The sequence below is a fragment of the Solea solea genome, chromosome 12, assembly GCF_958295425.1.
Source record: "Solea solea chromosome 12, fSolSol10.1, whole genome shotgun sequence".
Taxonomy (NCBI): domain Eukaryota; kingdom Metazoa; phylum Chordata; class Actinopteri; order Pleuronectiformes; family Soleidae; genus Solea; species Solea solea.
Window position 1 is genome coordinate 11,899,714 of NC_081145.1, and position 16,486 is coordinate 11,916,199.

General features: G+C 41.8%; 1 protein-coding gene across 17 annotated transcripts in view; it reads right to left on the reverse strand.

The window, feature by feature from the left end:
• LOC131469562 (pleckstrin homology domain-containing family A member 5-like) overlaps positions 1 to 16,486 on the reverse strand; it is a 75,688-nt gene that overhangs the window by 1,767 nt on the left and 57,435 nt on the right. For 4 of the 17 annotated variants that reach the window (XM_058644638.1, XM_058644637.1, XM_058644651.1 and 1 more), the window contains 18 exons: positions 15,627 to 16,107; positions 14,955 to 15,038; positions 14,262 to 14,381; positions 13,172 to 13,225; positions 12,731 to 12,811; positions 10,354 to 10,416; positions 10,182 to 10,262; positions 9,058 to 9,207; positions 8,846 to 8,947; positions 8,034 to 8,192; positions 7,538 to 7,693; positions 6,893 to 7,013; positions 4,661 to 4,776; positions 2,399 to 2,608; positions 2,102 to 2,263; positions 1,174 to 1,307; positions 596 to 738; positions 220 to 301 (listed from right to left, as the gene is read on the reverse strand). In XM_058644638.1, the coding sequence (XP_058500621.1) occupies positions 220 to 301; positions 596 to 738; positions 1,174 to 1,307; positions 2,102 to 2,263; positions 2,399 to 2,608; positions 4,661 to 4,776; positions 6,893 to 7,013; positions 7,538 to 7,693; positions 8,034 to 8,192; positions 8,846 to 8,947; positions 9,058 to 9,207; positions 10,182 to 10,262; positions 10,354 to 10,416; positions 12,731 to 12,811; positions 13,172 to 13,225; positions 14,262 to 14,381; positions 14,955 to 15,038; positions 15,627 to 16,107 (2,499 nt within the window). Of the gene's footprint in view, positions 1 to 201; positions 302 to 595; positions 739 to 1,173; positions 1,308 to 2,101; positions 2,264 to 2,398; positions 2,609 to 4,660; positions 4,777 to 6,892; positions 7,014 to 7,537; positions 7,694 to 8,033; positions 8,193 to 8,845; positions 8,948 to 9,057; positions 9,208 to 10,181; positions 10,263 to 10,353; positions 10,417 to 12,730; positions 12,812 to 13,171; positions 13,226 to 14,261; positions 14,382 to 14,954; positions 15,039 to 15,626; positions 16,108 to 16,486 lie in introns of all 17 variants that reach the window. The other 13 variants (XM_058644640.1, XM_058644641.1, XM_058644644.1 and 10 more) reach the window with 12 other exon arrangements.

Here is a 16,486-nt window from a genome sequence, read left to right on the forward strand (position 1 = left end):
CAACAAATGCTGTGAGTAATAACACAGACAAGACGAAGAGCAGCATAATGTGAAAGGAGGTGGGGACACAAACACAGATTAAATAATAAAAACGCATCATAACAAATTCACTCCATTTGACATGCTGACGTCACCATAGACCACCATCACAACACTTGAGCACCGTGAGTAGAGACAAAACAGGTTAATGAATGTGCTTACTGGTGCTACTACACACACATGAAGTGAGACCCGTCAGTGAGCTGAGGGGGCGTATTAGGCGACTGTGGAGGGGGTGGAGAGGATGATGACAGGCTTTTCACTGCAACAAAACAGATCAACATGATGAACACACTCAAATGCACACACACACCCCCCAAAAAAAACAACCCAAATAGCTTCTAGAAATAATGAATCGGACGGATCACTTAAATCAATGAAATTAAGCACAGAGCAAATGAGACGACAATGATAAATGACCAAACACATCCACAAAGCCAGCTGCTGCAGTTTAATGAAGCATAACATAAAAGTCAGAGCGGGCTAACATTAGCTTTTGTCTCATCACATGCAGTCAGCCCCTGCCTCCCCCATCTCTGCAGGGACGTTACAGTACCTGCTACCAGTTTGCTGCGTTTAGAGGCCTCAGCTGCCAGCTCATAGGAGATATTTATCATCTTCTCCTTCTCCTGTACGGTAACCTCCTCCTCCGTCTCCTCCTCTGGACTTAGAGCCGTGCTGGGCAACACATTCTGCATGCTGGGAGTGGGAACAAACGTCTTCTGTCGTAAACACTCTACAGCTTTAAACACACGTTTGAGTCTTGAATATTTGAACCACTGGATAAACAAAGCTATCTTTCTTTAATCGAAGAGTGATGACATTTAGATTTGAATGCTACTGTGGCTGGGAGATGAGGACACTGACCTCTCTGCACATCTAAAGCCCTGATCTGCATGGAAAGAGCAGACAGGCAGTGATTCTTTGAGTATGTCCTGTGGTGACCCTAAAACCAACCTCTTTGTATTAGAAATTATTTTATGCATGAAGTCTGCAGTGAAGTATCAGTGCTCATCTACACAGTCAAAACTTTCACCAAAGGATCCTTCTTTAATATCAAAGATTAAAAAACAAAAGAAAAACAGGAAAAGCTACCTGTGAAGATAAAGAGTACAACAACTGTAGCTTTTCTACCTGTTTCTTGCTATGAGGGCTTTGATGCGGTCGACTTTCTTTTGCTTATCAGCCTCCTGCTCAGGACTCAGAGCCTCCTCGGGGTCTGACTCTATGTAACGCTCAGGAATCAGCACTTTGTCAGGCACAGAGAGCTGAGGAGACAGAGAGCAAACATTGCATACAGATGATGTAACTCACAAATAAATAATAAAAAAAAAAGAACACCAGGAAGATGACATTCAGTGTAGAAAACACCTTCTTTTTGGGCAGAAAAAAAAGGGGAAACATTCTGATCTAATGCAGAAAAAAGGCTATGGACTCTGGGTGTTGTCGCTCTCAAAATGTGAACATGCTTGTGGCATCTGCAGTCAGGGCTATTCATCTCAGGATTATTATCCATCTTGAGCTAATCAAACCAGTGTAGGAGTCACTGGGATAAATGACTTTGTAGATCCCCCATTTTTGGCTGCACCCATCGGTGTCATGAAGATGAATGTGTTTGTCCCATTTTTAGCACAGACAATATTTACAATACACAGTTTGCCCTACAGGTTTAATAATACATGTGATTTACATGTGTTATTGTTCAAATGAAAAGGTTTGTTTTTACTTGAGTAAATCAAAGGGGAACACAGCCTGCTGTGCTTTTTTAAAAACGAGCTGCAGTATTTAAATAATAAAACACATTTTTTTTTTTTTTTTTTTAAAGCCTGAAGATGAGTCCAGAGGGCAAATAAGGCACTGCTAAAGAGTGGCTGTACGTATCATAAATGAGCATGTGATATTTAAGTCATAAAAGGCTCTAATCATGGTATTAAAATAGTAATGCAATTTAATGATGACTTTCATTACTCAGTACAGTCATAGCACTCGATGTTCTGTTGGTAAACACTTCCAAAATAATTTGCCTGTGACAATATTAGCTCCCCCAGCTGCTGTGTCTCACCTCTCGGTCCACATTAAAGTTGTCAGCGTGAGATGCTTCTTTGAGACGTGCGATCTCCTCAGCCGGCGTCTCCTGCTCTCTCACCACGTCCTGCTGCCTGAGAGACGCCTCGAGCTCCAGAATGTCACTGCTCATCACCACATCTCTGCGTCTCATGTGGGACTAGGAAAAGAGAATGCGTAACAAGCAAGATAAAGGTTCAGAGATCTGACCACAAGACAGAATTGCCAGGGAATGATTTCAACCTATTCTAAAATGCAATGCTGCCTGAAATAATAAATATGTCAGTCACTCTACCTGCACGCTGCGAGTGTCTCTGTTAAATGATTGACTGCGGGAGGGTGGGTTCTCGTGGCCGCTACCCCGGATGTTGAGGCCCTTTTTCTTCTCCTTTAGGGCGCCCTGCTGGTGACGGCGGATCCTCTCCAGCTGCTCCTCCACACTCATCCTGGGCCGGCCGCTCTCGGCAGCACACATCTGCTGCTCCACTGCACTACGTGGACGCTCCTGTGAGCGCAAAAAAAAAAAAAGACAACCACAGACAAGCAGGCTTACTAAAAACGTAGCATCATGTTCACATAATCACCGTGCTGACAAAAAAACTCCACCATTGAGAAGTTCCAGTGGCCAGATCTGATATTAACTTTCTGGTTGATCTGAGTAGACAGCACCACATTAAGGTCTGAAAGCACCTAATACATCATGAATGCGTCACAAAAACCACATTCAGAGGTGGTTCGAGGACGCATGTGTCCACATCCTTAGACGTTTTATTTGTAGCCGCCACACCACAATATTAACATGGATTGAAACGTGAGTTCTTTTTCTAATAGTTAATATCTTAGAACATGTTACAGCAGTGAAGCTTTGATTCACTCAGCTGCTTTTTTACTCCCACTGCCCGTCATTCACACAATGACAATGGACACGTATGTGCAGCCAGACTCATTTTTTTTATGTTTTAAATCACTACCAGATATGACTTAAGTGTGTGTTTGAATATAGCACAGTTGAAGCCAGATCCCATCATATACGGTCACAGGAGACACATCCTGGACTCAGGTTCATGTGGTCGTAGTGATCAGACCTCTCAGGATGCACTGAAAACTATAAACGGATGAAAATAATCAAACTTGACCGAGCAAGTTAATCATGTTTTTCTCAGCTGATAATGAATATTGTGAAAAATGACATTCTGCTCCTTTTAAAGAAATGAATACTTATATTTATAACATAGTAATTGCAATAATGATGGGGTTCACTCTTTTAGAATCGCACTGAGCAAACACATATGGGAACAGCCTACTACTGTGCACTTGCACGCTCCCTGTGGACACGCGTCGGTGCACTGAGAGAGACTGGAGGCCTGTTAATGCCTGAGCAGGAGAGGCTGATGATCGTGGTCGATGGTGCTAAGTGAACTGAAGAGAAGTTGTTCACTCTCAGGTTTGTGCCATACTTGGAGGGGCTGGTAGGTCTGGATTCAGTCCAAAGACAAAGAACACAGTCTTCTCTGTTCAGACTGTTTCAGGGGACGGTACCCAAGAGGCTGCACTCTAAACTGTGTGTGTGTGTGTGTGTCGTGTGTGTGTGTGTGTGTGCGCGCCCGAGTGCTGCTGACATCGCTGAAAGTACACATATGTTCACTGATATTGTATGTACACACACACACACACACATTTCCATGACTTTAGAGGACAATGCCTTGACTTACATTCATTTCCTGGAGACTCACTCTAACTTAACCATAATTACTACAGGCCTAATCCTAACCCTAACCTTACTATTTCTTAACCGTAAAATGTAGTAATTCACATTATGGGGACTTGATTTTTGTCCCCATAATGTGACTATGTAAACAGATTTAGGTCCCCACAACATAAGGAATACCAGGTGCGCACACACACACACACACACACACGCACACCCCAAAATGGGGCACACCCTACACTGTGGTGCACTAATGACATGGTTACTATTTTTAAGTTGATAGTGTTTGAGGCTGGAAACGATATAAACTGAGCTTGGCAACAATGTTATGACAGCCTGACGCACACACACACACACACACACTAGCCACGTTAAGGGCGGCTACTTCTGCACGTTAGCTTTTCAACCAGCAGCTTAATAACCAGAACAAACACATTAAAAGGGGTCAATGCACAGCACTTGTCAATCGTTCATTTTATTTATATTGTGACTGCTAGGGGACAACAAACCTTGTTTGCCTCGTAAGAAAATAAGTACCAGAAAGATTAACACAATTTAGTTTTTACGTGCTTGTTCCGGATAACTGATTTATGTTAATAGTTTGGCTATTTTATCAAATCTAAACATAAACCTCCAATAAAGCTGTATTCAAAATATTGTAAAGAGAATAAAAAACACATCCTGTGCAGCCAAACTAACTTCAAAACTCCTACAATGAAAATTGCATTCTGAGTTCAGTTTAGAAAAAGAAAACACTTAGAAAATCCAAATAAGGTTTCAACATGTTAGAACAATTAACATGAACTAGTAGATGTACCATCACCTCCAGATTAAAGTTCTGGGACTCACCGTCATCAGGTCAAGCTTCTTGGTCTTCCTTAATGTAACATATGAAGCTATGGAGCAGGATTCAGGCACTGGAGATTTGGTTCTGGGAGGGACAATCCCAACAGGATAGGATATTCCTAACACAGAGAAGAAGAGGTTATTCATTTTTAAGAAGCTGTTACATGACAAGAGAGTGAATGACATTACACTAAAAACGTTTAAATACGTGCTGCACATGTTTTGACAGAAAAGTCTCAAAGGAAAATGATCCATATTTATCCACATTAGCAACATAATGGAATTTTCACATCAACTTAGTAATGGAGATTTTCAGTCTATTTGATTAAACTTGTGAATTTGTGAGACCTTCAGTATCTTTAACCCTGGGAATATAGCACTGCATCAAGTACACTGTGCTGACAGCCAGAGAAATCACTCCAAGAGCACAGAACTCCACCAAGGCCGATGACAGTGTCAGCGCAGATCAAGAAAGGAAGAACTACACAGTGCAATTGAGTATTATTATAATATTTTTTTTCAAAAAAAAAGACACTGACATATTTAGCAGAGATAATAAATACAATGTCAAAAAAACACCCATTCAAATAATAATAACAATCCTGAATCCAGATCTGTTCATTCCTTACGCCGTTAACTCAAAATCTGTTGTTAACTTTCTGAATTTTGCTGCTCACAGACAGACAGACAGACACACTAAGAGACAAACGGGCAAACCCTGGCAAAAGTATAACCTCCTTAGCAGAGGTAATTATAGTATTTCCAGCAGGTTGCAGGCAGCATCAGAGCTCCTTGCTCCTGTCGACTGTGGGGCTGTGTGGAACAGATGTGGAGCTGCAGTGTAATCATTCACATTCAGAGCACATGAATTATGCTTTGCATGCTGCTTCACTAAATACAGACCAATTTGCTGTTTAAAAAAAAAATCAAAAAATCTTGTGACAGCAAATGTAGAGTGGCAGTAAGTCTAAATAAAGTTGAGTAAATGCCATTAAACTATACAATACAACCTATAATACTATCTCGTGTGTATTTTATGTGCGTGATAAGATGTTAAGGGAGCGACAAAGAATTTCATTGTACTGTTTGTTTTTTTACTGTGCACATGACAATACATCTCTTGATTCTTGAGGCTTGTAAACAGTATCGCAGTATTGATATACTATTTATGTAAGCCAGGGAAATGTAAGTTAATAATACTCAAAACCTTTTTTTATAAAGGAGATTTCAAAATATCATTTTTTATAAATATATATATATATATATATATATATATATATAATATATAATATATATGTGTGTGTGTGTGTGTATATATATATATATATATATATATATATATATATACTGTATATGTATATACATATATAAGATGGATAATAATCCTGAGATGAATATATATGTATATATACAGCATATTGCAATATTAGTTTTAAGCCATATCGACCAGCCCTATGTCAAAGTGGTGAGTATGTGCGTGATAGCAAAGATTACCAACAGTCATACAAGCTTTTTTCTGCCACTGACTGCTACGTCGTTTCCTGGGAGTGGGTGGAGGTGGAGCCGGTAATGGTCACTTGCCATGAGCTGTAACAATTTCAACAAAAGAATACGCTCTCTGGGCAGCATTTCTGCTTTGTGCCCTTATTCTGACTGACTGACTGACCACATACACACATTCACACAGGATACGATAAATATAGAGCGTCAGAAGAAATGGTGTGGTATTTGGAGTATGTACTGTGTACAGGGGCAAGAAAGAGCAGAAATAGTAAAAGTAAAGAAAAAAAAAAATCTATGAAATACAAACAACTAAAAACAAGCAAAAAAAATTATCAATAAAAACCATATTGCAGGGGTGTCAAACATACGGCCATAACCGGCCCCTCTGAGTGTCCGATCCGGCCCGCAGGATGAACTTGTTGAAATTTCACATTATGTTTAGAATCTGATCGTAATGTAAAATACTATATTTTTCACTTCCAGACACCTGTGACCAAATGTTTGTGCCTTTATAGATCCAGTGTGATGTGTAAATGGTAAATTTAGGCATAATATTGTTGAAATTGCGCTTGTTTTTCTCAAGAAATTTCACGTCTTGTAAAAAAGTTACTTCCTTAAATGTAAAACAAAGAAAAAGTTCTTGTTGTTCATGGCTTATTATGATATTATTTTACTGGTCCGGCCCACTTGAGACTGGATGACTTTGAGTGGTGGTGTGTCTTCCTGGTGTACCTTTGTTTCCAGAATGTTCCCTGTCAGACGGATGTTCTGATCGGTCCTCGCCATTATTTTCATCTACTTCGGCGACCGTGGTGAGTTCAGGTTCACTCTTATACAGCCTGTAGTCTGGACTCTGCAGATGAGCAACAAATACATTAAACCCACATGCAGAACAGTACAGATTTAGACACAAACTAAGATAATCAGCATTGCAAAAAAACAAAAAAAACAAAAAGATTGTTTTACACATACAAAGTGACTTAACACAGACAGCGGAAGTGGAAAAACACTCCTCATATGGTTTGAGTGTGACGCACTGACTCACAGACAAATGAAAAAGGAAGCAGTGGACAACTTCATTTGCAGCCAGACAGGACACACCAAAACAAAACTGCTACTTCTCCAAAAAGACCAAAAATGAAAGTAGTGCAATTTAATACAAAATAAGAACGAAACAACATCCAACTAACTGAAACAAAACATATGGGAGGTAGAAAGTATGGCATCAAGAAAAGAATGAGATGATGCAACCAAAACAATCCAGAAAGCATCAGATGTTCACCAAAATAAAGATGACAACCATCACAGTAAGCGATGATGTGATGACACAGGTGAGGGTTTCCGGGGGCAACCTGAGGTCAATGCAAGTGAGCTTACACTGTGTGTGCCATTCCTGTGATTGACCTTCCTGTCCTCCACCCTGTGGAGTGATGAAGGCCGTGCACCAGCATGAGAGGGCACAGGAGGCCCAGTAGGGAGGTCGGGCTGGTAAGACTGAGGCAGAGGTGGCCTTGGGGGAACCGTGTCCTCGTCCTGGGGATTATACAGGGGGCATGACTGGACAGGAATCAAGGTGACACATGTCGCCACCACGCAAGCTCGGGGCAACCACCGGGCATCTGGTACCGTGTAATTCTGGCCCATAGGCCGGGGCAAACCAGCTGATTAGCCAGAGCGAAGACTCCAGATGCTGCTGAAGAGTGACTGACACTTCCACTCATCTGCACATAAATGCTTATGAGACATTCTGCTGACATTCTGAGCCCTGAGCTTATGGTTATCACCCCACAAACCGAGCTCAATTGCGAGAAATAATCCTGATAAATGACAGTTACAAGGTCACAGAATTTTTATTTTGTCTGTGTTGACTCACCTCATTTATGAGCTTACTGAAGTTGTTCTTGGGTCCATAGAACCCCATCCCATCAACAGCATTTCTCTGAGCTTTGCTTTTATTAAGGGCTTCCATTACATCCTGAATCCTCCACAGCTCTTTCTGGATGTGGACATGCTGCTGACTGGGAGGTTCCGTCTGTTTGAGCAGAAAACATACAGATATTCACAAATCTCCAGACGTTACATGGAGCTCTACAAGTATCTCTGAATGCTGGGGCTTATAAAGCCAGATTAACATGTAAATGGCCGCGCAAGAGCCAGAAAACGCCAAGGATAGGAATGAGGGGAGATTATGTATGTGCTCAGGTGCTCAGTGAGCTCAGACACTGATCTGCTCTAGCTCTGACAGTCTGTGAGAAACATTAGCCTCAGAACAGGATCAGCAAAGATGAGAGAATAGGGGGAAAGTTAGACTGGAAAAAGAAGGGATACAGGAAGAACAGAGGAGTTTTCTTGCTGGTCCTCTGACTTTTATTTGGTTAACTGTTACCTCTGTTTCTCTCACATGATGACAGCCATTATAAAAGACAGATTTAATTAAAGCCTGCGTTATCTGTGCTACAGGAAATGTACCTCCCTCCACACACAGCTCAGAACAGTAGAGCACAGATTTCTACACTTTTTTTTTTCTCAGTCAAACAAGTGTCTGCAAAAAGGCTGAGTAGGTGCTCCAGGAAAATTCCAGGTTTGTTTTGAGGCTCTGAAGAAAATCTACGCCTGAAGGTACTGACACCGTGCCAACGTTAGACAATTTAAGTAGCGCAACTTTGGTTTCAAGGTTTATCCTACCTGAGGGCTTCCCAGTGCTTCTAACTGCTCCAGCAGATTGTTCTTGGACTGATTCACATCTCCTTCCAGCTTGTCATATTCCCTCATTGAGCGTTCCAGCTCCTGGTTAGGAAGAAAAATACTTTGTGAATGACAACATTTGAAAACCACTTATCATAATAGCAAGCCTAGGAAAAAAAAAGATGTGCTTTTGAATGTGTCATATGACTCACAGCGGTGATTCTGGACAGCTCTCTGCAGGTGCTGAGCAGACCGCTCTGCAGTAAGTCTCTCTGCTGGATGACACTCTGCATGGCAGCCGGGTTATCAGCGCCTATCTCTATCTCCTGACTGGCTGAGAGCAGCGCTGTCTCCAGGGTGTGCTGAAGGAACACCAGACACACCAAACACACACGCAGCATGAGCATGTCATTTGTCACCGTAACCTTTCATATCAGCGAACTTTAGCAAAGTTCTAACCAGGTATTTAGGCTGTGGCAAAAGCTCTCAGTGGTTCAAACTTTTATTGAACAATGACTTTGTTTTTGAGTTCCATTTGTTTTGAGTATGGCACAATACATGGATAAAAGTGTCTGCTTAATGACATGTAATGTAATGTAATACATCTCACATTACAAGTTGACGCACGATATACATGGTCCACGATACCAATAATATCACGATACAACGATTCGGTGCTAATCAATATATCGCAAGACATTCATATAGCGATACATTATGATATCTGTCTAGAAGAAAAAAGAAAAGAAAACGTTAACGTGAAAAGTTTCAAGTGCAGTATCTCTCCATTTATTCACAACGTAGAGAACAAAATGCATGAAGTCTGTGTATTGAACATGGAGGGAGCATCTGTTAACGTAAGCTTTCTCCACCATTATCCCGCCATGTTTTCCCTCATTCATTTGAGCAGTGCCGCCATGAGGAGAAATCAAGTAGCGACACCCGGCAAATAGACTGTTAACTTTAGAGCGCCTTCATTTGTTTATTAAAATACGGATATTTGCCCTGGGGTATCCATTACCGTATTGCACGAGGGAGGAGTGTGATATTTTACCAAATCGATATTTTGACCCATCCCTAACCTCTAATTCCTTAACTATTGCTACATGTGGCATTACTGTTCAGTTCAGCATAGAATACTTAAGTAACTTTGCTGTGTTTGCTATTACAAGATAATAACACCAGCTACATTATAGTTCAAAATATGATAACAAAGTTTTCTTCTGTCTTTTTTCCATTTTGTACACATTAACTCAGCTTGAGCAGACTCTTTTTGGTACGTTTTGTTGTTTCGTTGTGTCGTGTAAGGATGTGAAGTTGTGTGTCGTTCACTCACCTTCTCTCTGTAGAGCTGCTGAAGTTTGTCCTCCTGTGTTCTCACCACTTTATCCTGCTCACACAACCTGCTTAGTTTAGTCTAAACAGAAAACAAAAAAATAGAGCTGTGACCAATTACCAACAGTCTGGTCGGAACTTTGTGTCATGCAGAGTATTAACCGTGAACTTACATCAGTGTCCACCTCTCCCGGCATACATGTGTAGGCGTGTTCTCTGTAATCGTCTTGACTCAACTGCAAAGAGAGGCAGGACATGAGACGACAGAAAAAAAAACACCAAATATGCAGACGCACAGAAGCTGGAGATCAAATGCAGCTTCATGACACGGCCCTCTCACTGAGCCACAGCATTAGGCTGCAATTAGAGACTCGGATTTCAGACTGTCTCAGTTTGCAAACCAACAATGGAAGAGTGGCCAGTCTAAACAGTCTCCCCGTCTCTCTACCGATTCTGGAGCCTCGTGTTAGATCACCCACAGTCGTTTGTCTCCATCAGCAAAAATGAGGGGGCTTTTTTTGGGAAATGCACGGGGAAGGAATGTTAAACAATATTGTTTACTGAAGTCTAGAGTCAGCACATAAGGCTCTATGCACCAAATGTGTTTAATCCAGCACATGCTCTGCAGCTCTTCCCTTCACACAGCTGTGCTTCATTGAGAATGTGTTGCAGTGAGTCGAAGTGCAATATTTTTTAAAGATGAAAAAGGAACTGCAGAAACACTTTCGATATGTTGTCACATAGCTTACAGCAAAAAAAGCCTCCTTTGTCTCTCTTGAAAAAAGACAACAAAGATTACACCTAAAACCAGATCAAATGATTTCTAACTGCATTGGATCCCATGTTTGCAAGTAATGTATTGATCAGCAGTACAGAAATAATCCTTTTGTGTGAGTTCTCACTCTGAATTTGAAAAATGACAGCTATCAGCATCTCCCTTTGACTGCCAGATATGAACTGGAACCTGAACTGAACGAGAGGCATTTTCTTGTTTCTCTTGTTTTAGCCTTTTTTTGCTTTTAGTATGTGATCATATCCAAGCTCAGATCAAATATGTTCTCCACGATAAAAAGAATGAAACAAAATGTTGTTTTGTTTGTACAGCATGTTTAGAATTATTACCCTAATATTACATTCACTGTTGACCAACAGAGTCCAAACAACAAAAAATACCTTACTGGCAAAATACTTTCAGACTCCTCTGTCTGTCCAACACGTTATGTTCACATGTGTCATTTAATACTGTTTTTTTTGCCTCAATTCAACCACACGGTTACAGTTAAAGTAGGTGGGACCAAAGAAGCACATGGCATTCCACACAGAAAACATGCAGAGACTTCCACAGACCAGAGAGCTTTACTGTGGTGTTGTGTGGGGAAAACTACAAGTGACAGGAGGAGGAGGAGGAGGAGGAGGAGGAGGAGGAGGTGGAGGTCGAGGGTGGAGACTTCTGGCAGCTGAACAGGTGGGAATGCACTTGGAAATGCAGCTATTGCCAAGCTGGAATGTCTGACAATGAATGAACAACGAGGTGAAGGTGGAGGGAAACAGTCTTCAGCAGCACTTTTACGCCTCATCAGGCAGTCACAAAAGTGGCAAAATGATATCACAGCCATCGTCAGACACAAGCTAGCTCTCTAAATCCGTTCCATCGGCAGAGTGGACAAAGGAGGTCAAGACACGCATGGTTTTTTTCCCTCTGTAAACTTTCTCCCTTCCTCCCCCTTCATTCCCTCAAAATGAAGGCGGAGAAAGGGAGAACGTTTTCCTAGAAAAAAATGTGTCTTCTTCGTTGCCTCCTGGCTATATTAGGGAGGTAAGTCTACTTAATGGTCGGTGCTTAAGTGTGTACACACTTCAACCATTAACGTGCACTAACAACAGGGTTGGACTGACTGGAAAAGAAGTTAAATATAGCATTGGGCTCCCACTGAACTGCAAAAAATAGTATCGCGCTTAGAAAAGAGCAGCAAGCCTATGTGCTAAAAGTTACAAGTGTGACAATGCAGCATAATTATAATTCTCCTGCCAGGTCCAGAGGGCTGGTGAGAGAAAACACATTCCACAGAGGGTGGTGAAGAATCACACACTGACCTTCACTGGCTCTAGACAAAACAAGATGATTACGAGTGAAGACCACAGTCTACCTACGTGATCAGAGTGAGACCACAGCTTGAACCTTTGATTCATAGTCTCACTGCTGGCTAAATATTTTCTAAACAGATAGAAACATGTAGAATAAAGGTTAATAAAGGTTAATAGCACCCACACACAAACCTGAGAGTGAGGAGGGGATTCGACTGCACAGTGAAGCATATACATCAAACTACTCATTTACAAGTCATGCCTATACTCGGCATGACTTCTCATCATAATGGGGGGGAGGGGACAGTCAAAAGCAATGGATGAGGACGAGCTGGCAATACAAACGATACAGGAGGACCATTCTCGAGATGCCACAGAGACTTGGACATCGCATTGCAAAACAGACCAAAAGAACAACAGTGACTGGTGACGATGAGGCGGAGCAAAGCCTTTGGCTGGCCTTACTTGCTGGTAAAGTTGAGGCCGCGGGGCAGAGTTCTCAATCAAAGAGTGAGTCATGACGATTAAAGGGTCATTTTCCTTCATCTAGTCCAGTGTGGAGAGGAGCGATACAGCAAGTGTCAGTTCACAGCAGTGCTTCAATTCAGAGACAACACCCACAATGTTGTTACATCTCCTTGTGCTCTTTCAGCAAGCAGACTCAAACATAATAGGAAGCATCCACAGTTAACAGGGATGGATACAGCAGTAAGAAGCAATAAGAGACCCTTCAAACGGAATAAGGAGGACACTCTAGGGCAAAATTTCAGTGCTGGCAAATTACATATTAATCAGTGGCTACATGAATCAGCACATTGCATTCATTACTATCACAATAGCAAAGCATTAAATGAGTTAAGTCCATGACACGAGGAGACAGGGCCATGCTTTCATGCATTACCCCACCTGATTGTCCAAAAACATGAGGTTCCTTTGGAGGTGATGAGAGAGTAAGTCATTCTAGCATCAGCAGCGACGGAGAGAAAAGAGAAGGCAACAAGAGAGTGAGTAGTGTACGCACTCACTCACGCACACACACACACTCCTTCATTCACTTACACACACACACATATCATGCACTGTATACCCAAATATAGCCAGGGAAGGAAGGAAGGACAGTAGGACCGATCAAGGTGAAAAAATGAGTTCAGGCTCCAGGTGTACCGAACAAAGTAACAGAATGAGAACAATGATGGACCAAGTCCCTTTCAAACTATATGACCATGTATATTCTTTTAAATGGGTCTGGTGAAAAAAAACACCTTGAAATCAGGAAGCTGAGGTTGAAAGATCACATAAATAATAAGTATTCCAGTACTATCTTACTGTTTCTGCATAAACCAAAGTAAGTAGCTGTTCTGGTAAATAAATACCTCAAATTAACTATGGAACAGAAAGTAAAGACTTAAAAGCAAAGTCATCACTAACCCTTATCACTCAAATTCAACCAATTCACCACTTCAAGCCTGGTTGACCTACATGAGCTACGGTCAAATCTGTAATCAGTCCTCTTAGAAAAGACTAACACTGTGAATCCTGAATTGATATTAACATTTGCCAGTGGCCTCGACCTCTTTAGCTGATCACTCTTTAAGCTGCGCAGTGGCTTTAAGCTTCATTTCTGGGTAACATCTCTCTGGACTCCTCATGGAGAAATAAATGAATCAATTTGACAGCTTTGCTCATGCTGACATGGCACAAACGTGATAATCTCCTCACACTACAAAAAGGCAGAATTTAGTTTTAAAATAATAACATTTTTGTTTCTTGCAAGAATACAAGTTTATTATTATTATTATTATTATTATAATTATTATCATCATCATCATTTTTATTATTATTATTATTATTATTAGTTCCTTTCCCTATACATCAGCCAAGTGTGAAGACCAAAAAAAGATCCTCTGGATCAAGATGGATCATGTGTGAGGGTGAAGATGGCATACACACTGCACACTAACACACACGCCTGCAGAGGAATCTCTGGGGGCCTGACCTTTGGGTTGTCGCCATCCATGTTTAGTTGCATAAGCTGTGCTACAGTGTGCTCCCGGATACTGTTTAGCTCTGCTTGCTGCCGCCGCAGCTTTATCAGAAGCAGAGTCAGTTCCTCGGGCTTCAAGGGAGGCGGGGAAAAACAGCCACAATGAAACAAAGACACATCCCGGAGGGAGTGGGAGAAAAAAGGAGAGAACACACCAGGACAGGAGATTTAGAAGTATCAGGCTCCTAAGGGAATAGGTGAAAAGTTGTTATGTCCAGGTACTGAGTTTTCATGCAGCTCAGGATCTTGAGATGATCCACAATGCTATCACTGTCAGCCACGTCATGCAAAACCAACAGGTCCGTCTAAGACAGGAGAGTAAAGCGTTTATAGCAAAATCTTTATCAGAACTGTGAGGACAAAGTACCATGTGAACACACCCCAAATCCTACCACTTGGAACAATGTAAATCTGAGCTTTGCCTACATCTGTGTGTAAAGTTCTGGTCGTGATGCATTTGTGGAGGCAAATGAAAGACAGAGAGAGGCAGGTGGTGTTACAAAAATAGCCCTACGCTTGTGTCTATGTGTAGAACGCGAGGAATGAAATTACTGGGTGGTATATTACAGATATTCATACGCATATCTTCACTGCACAGCAACTGAACCAGGGCAGACAGAAAGCAGTGTTAGACACGGAACTTACTGTTTTGCCTTGGAGAGACTGGGCAGTGATGGTCTGGACTGGGATCCCTACAGGCATGGACCTCCTATCAGGTGGGTACACATACTGCAGGACACAGTGAATCAAACTGTGAAAACTGTGAGTAACACTATCTGCTGCTCTGATTAATTACTTTTAGCCAAAGGCTTGACTCAAACACTAAGAAATGCATTAGAAGCTTTTAATTATCCAATAGTTTGGTTTGTAGTGATTAAGTGAACATAATATATATAGTAGGGAAGCATGATATTGGATTTTTTTGTGATGTAGTCACAAAATAAGTAGATCTTGGTGCGTTTGCCGATCTCCAACAATACATTTTAAAGCCGATATGGATGCATCCCGAGTATTTAAGTATACAACATGTAGGTTGTTGTTATACGGGCAAATTCTGAGCAAATCATGACCCTTGCAGCTGACTCACATGTATGAGGTGGAGGCATCAAGTGAAATGCTTCTCACTCACTTTAAAAGGGAGCTGCGTCAATGTTGCCAAACTGCACCAAGGGTCCGATGTTTCACTTTGCTCACATTACATGCATCAGAAGTTGAGAGATATTCAACTTTCTTCAAGAGTCAGCCAACCAAATAACTTATTGCAAATATACCATTTTACATGGCTGAATCACCTCTTTGCCATCTGCCTGAACTGACCTTGCTGAGTGGAGGCCGTTGCCGTCTGTCAATGCTCAGGTCTCTTCTGTACATGGGGGAGGAGACCTCAGAGTGACCACTGTTCGTGTTGTAAGACCTCATTGGAGAGTAGCCACCGTGCATGGATAAGGAGCCATGGGAGGGTGAAGGGGGGATGGAGTGGCTCGGTGCGGCATGCTCCGACAGGTTGATCATGGTTTTGGGACTAGCCATGTTGCTGTACAGCCCTGGCGGCCTGGTGTACGCCTGCCTCTGCCGCCACTCGTACAACTGCCACATGGTGTCATCGCGCATGGGGCGGCGGTTGTCCGATGGCAAGGGACCCAAGATCTGGTCGTACAATGATGGCGACATACTACAGATGCTGTCCCGCTGTGCCATGCTGTTCCTGGGCATACTGCGGTAGCCATCTCCATAATTAGGCATGTAGGGTACCCGATGGCTTGGCATGTTTCTAGGCAGTGTCTGGTATGATGTGATACTGGGGAGAAAGAAAAAAAATATTAGCTGGAGTTCGGTAAAAGTCAGTCACTAGCAGACAATTATTTCTCACATAGTTGGGCAAAAATATGCTAAAGCCCTCAAAACAGATAGTCTGTTATAAAACTTTAATAATTATTCAGTGTCTTTCTGTATTTTCCCAAAATGTGACTATATTATAGGGTAGTCTTGAGAGGTTCAGAGAAGATAAGTAGTTTATTGTCAATTACATAAACATCACCAGTCTGGTCTTCAAATTGGATCAAAGCTGTATTCACATCCTCTGCTGTGGATGTGTCTGAATAGCACAGAGCATAAACTTGACCACAGTATGCAACACCAGTAGGTCACCGCGTGCTATGAGTGAATACTTTTCTTTC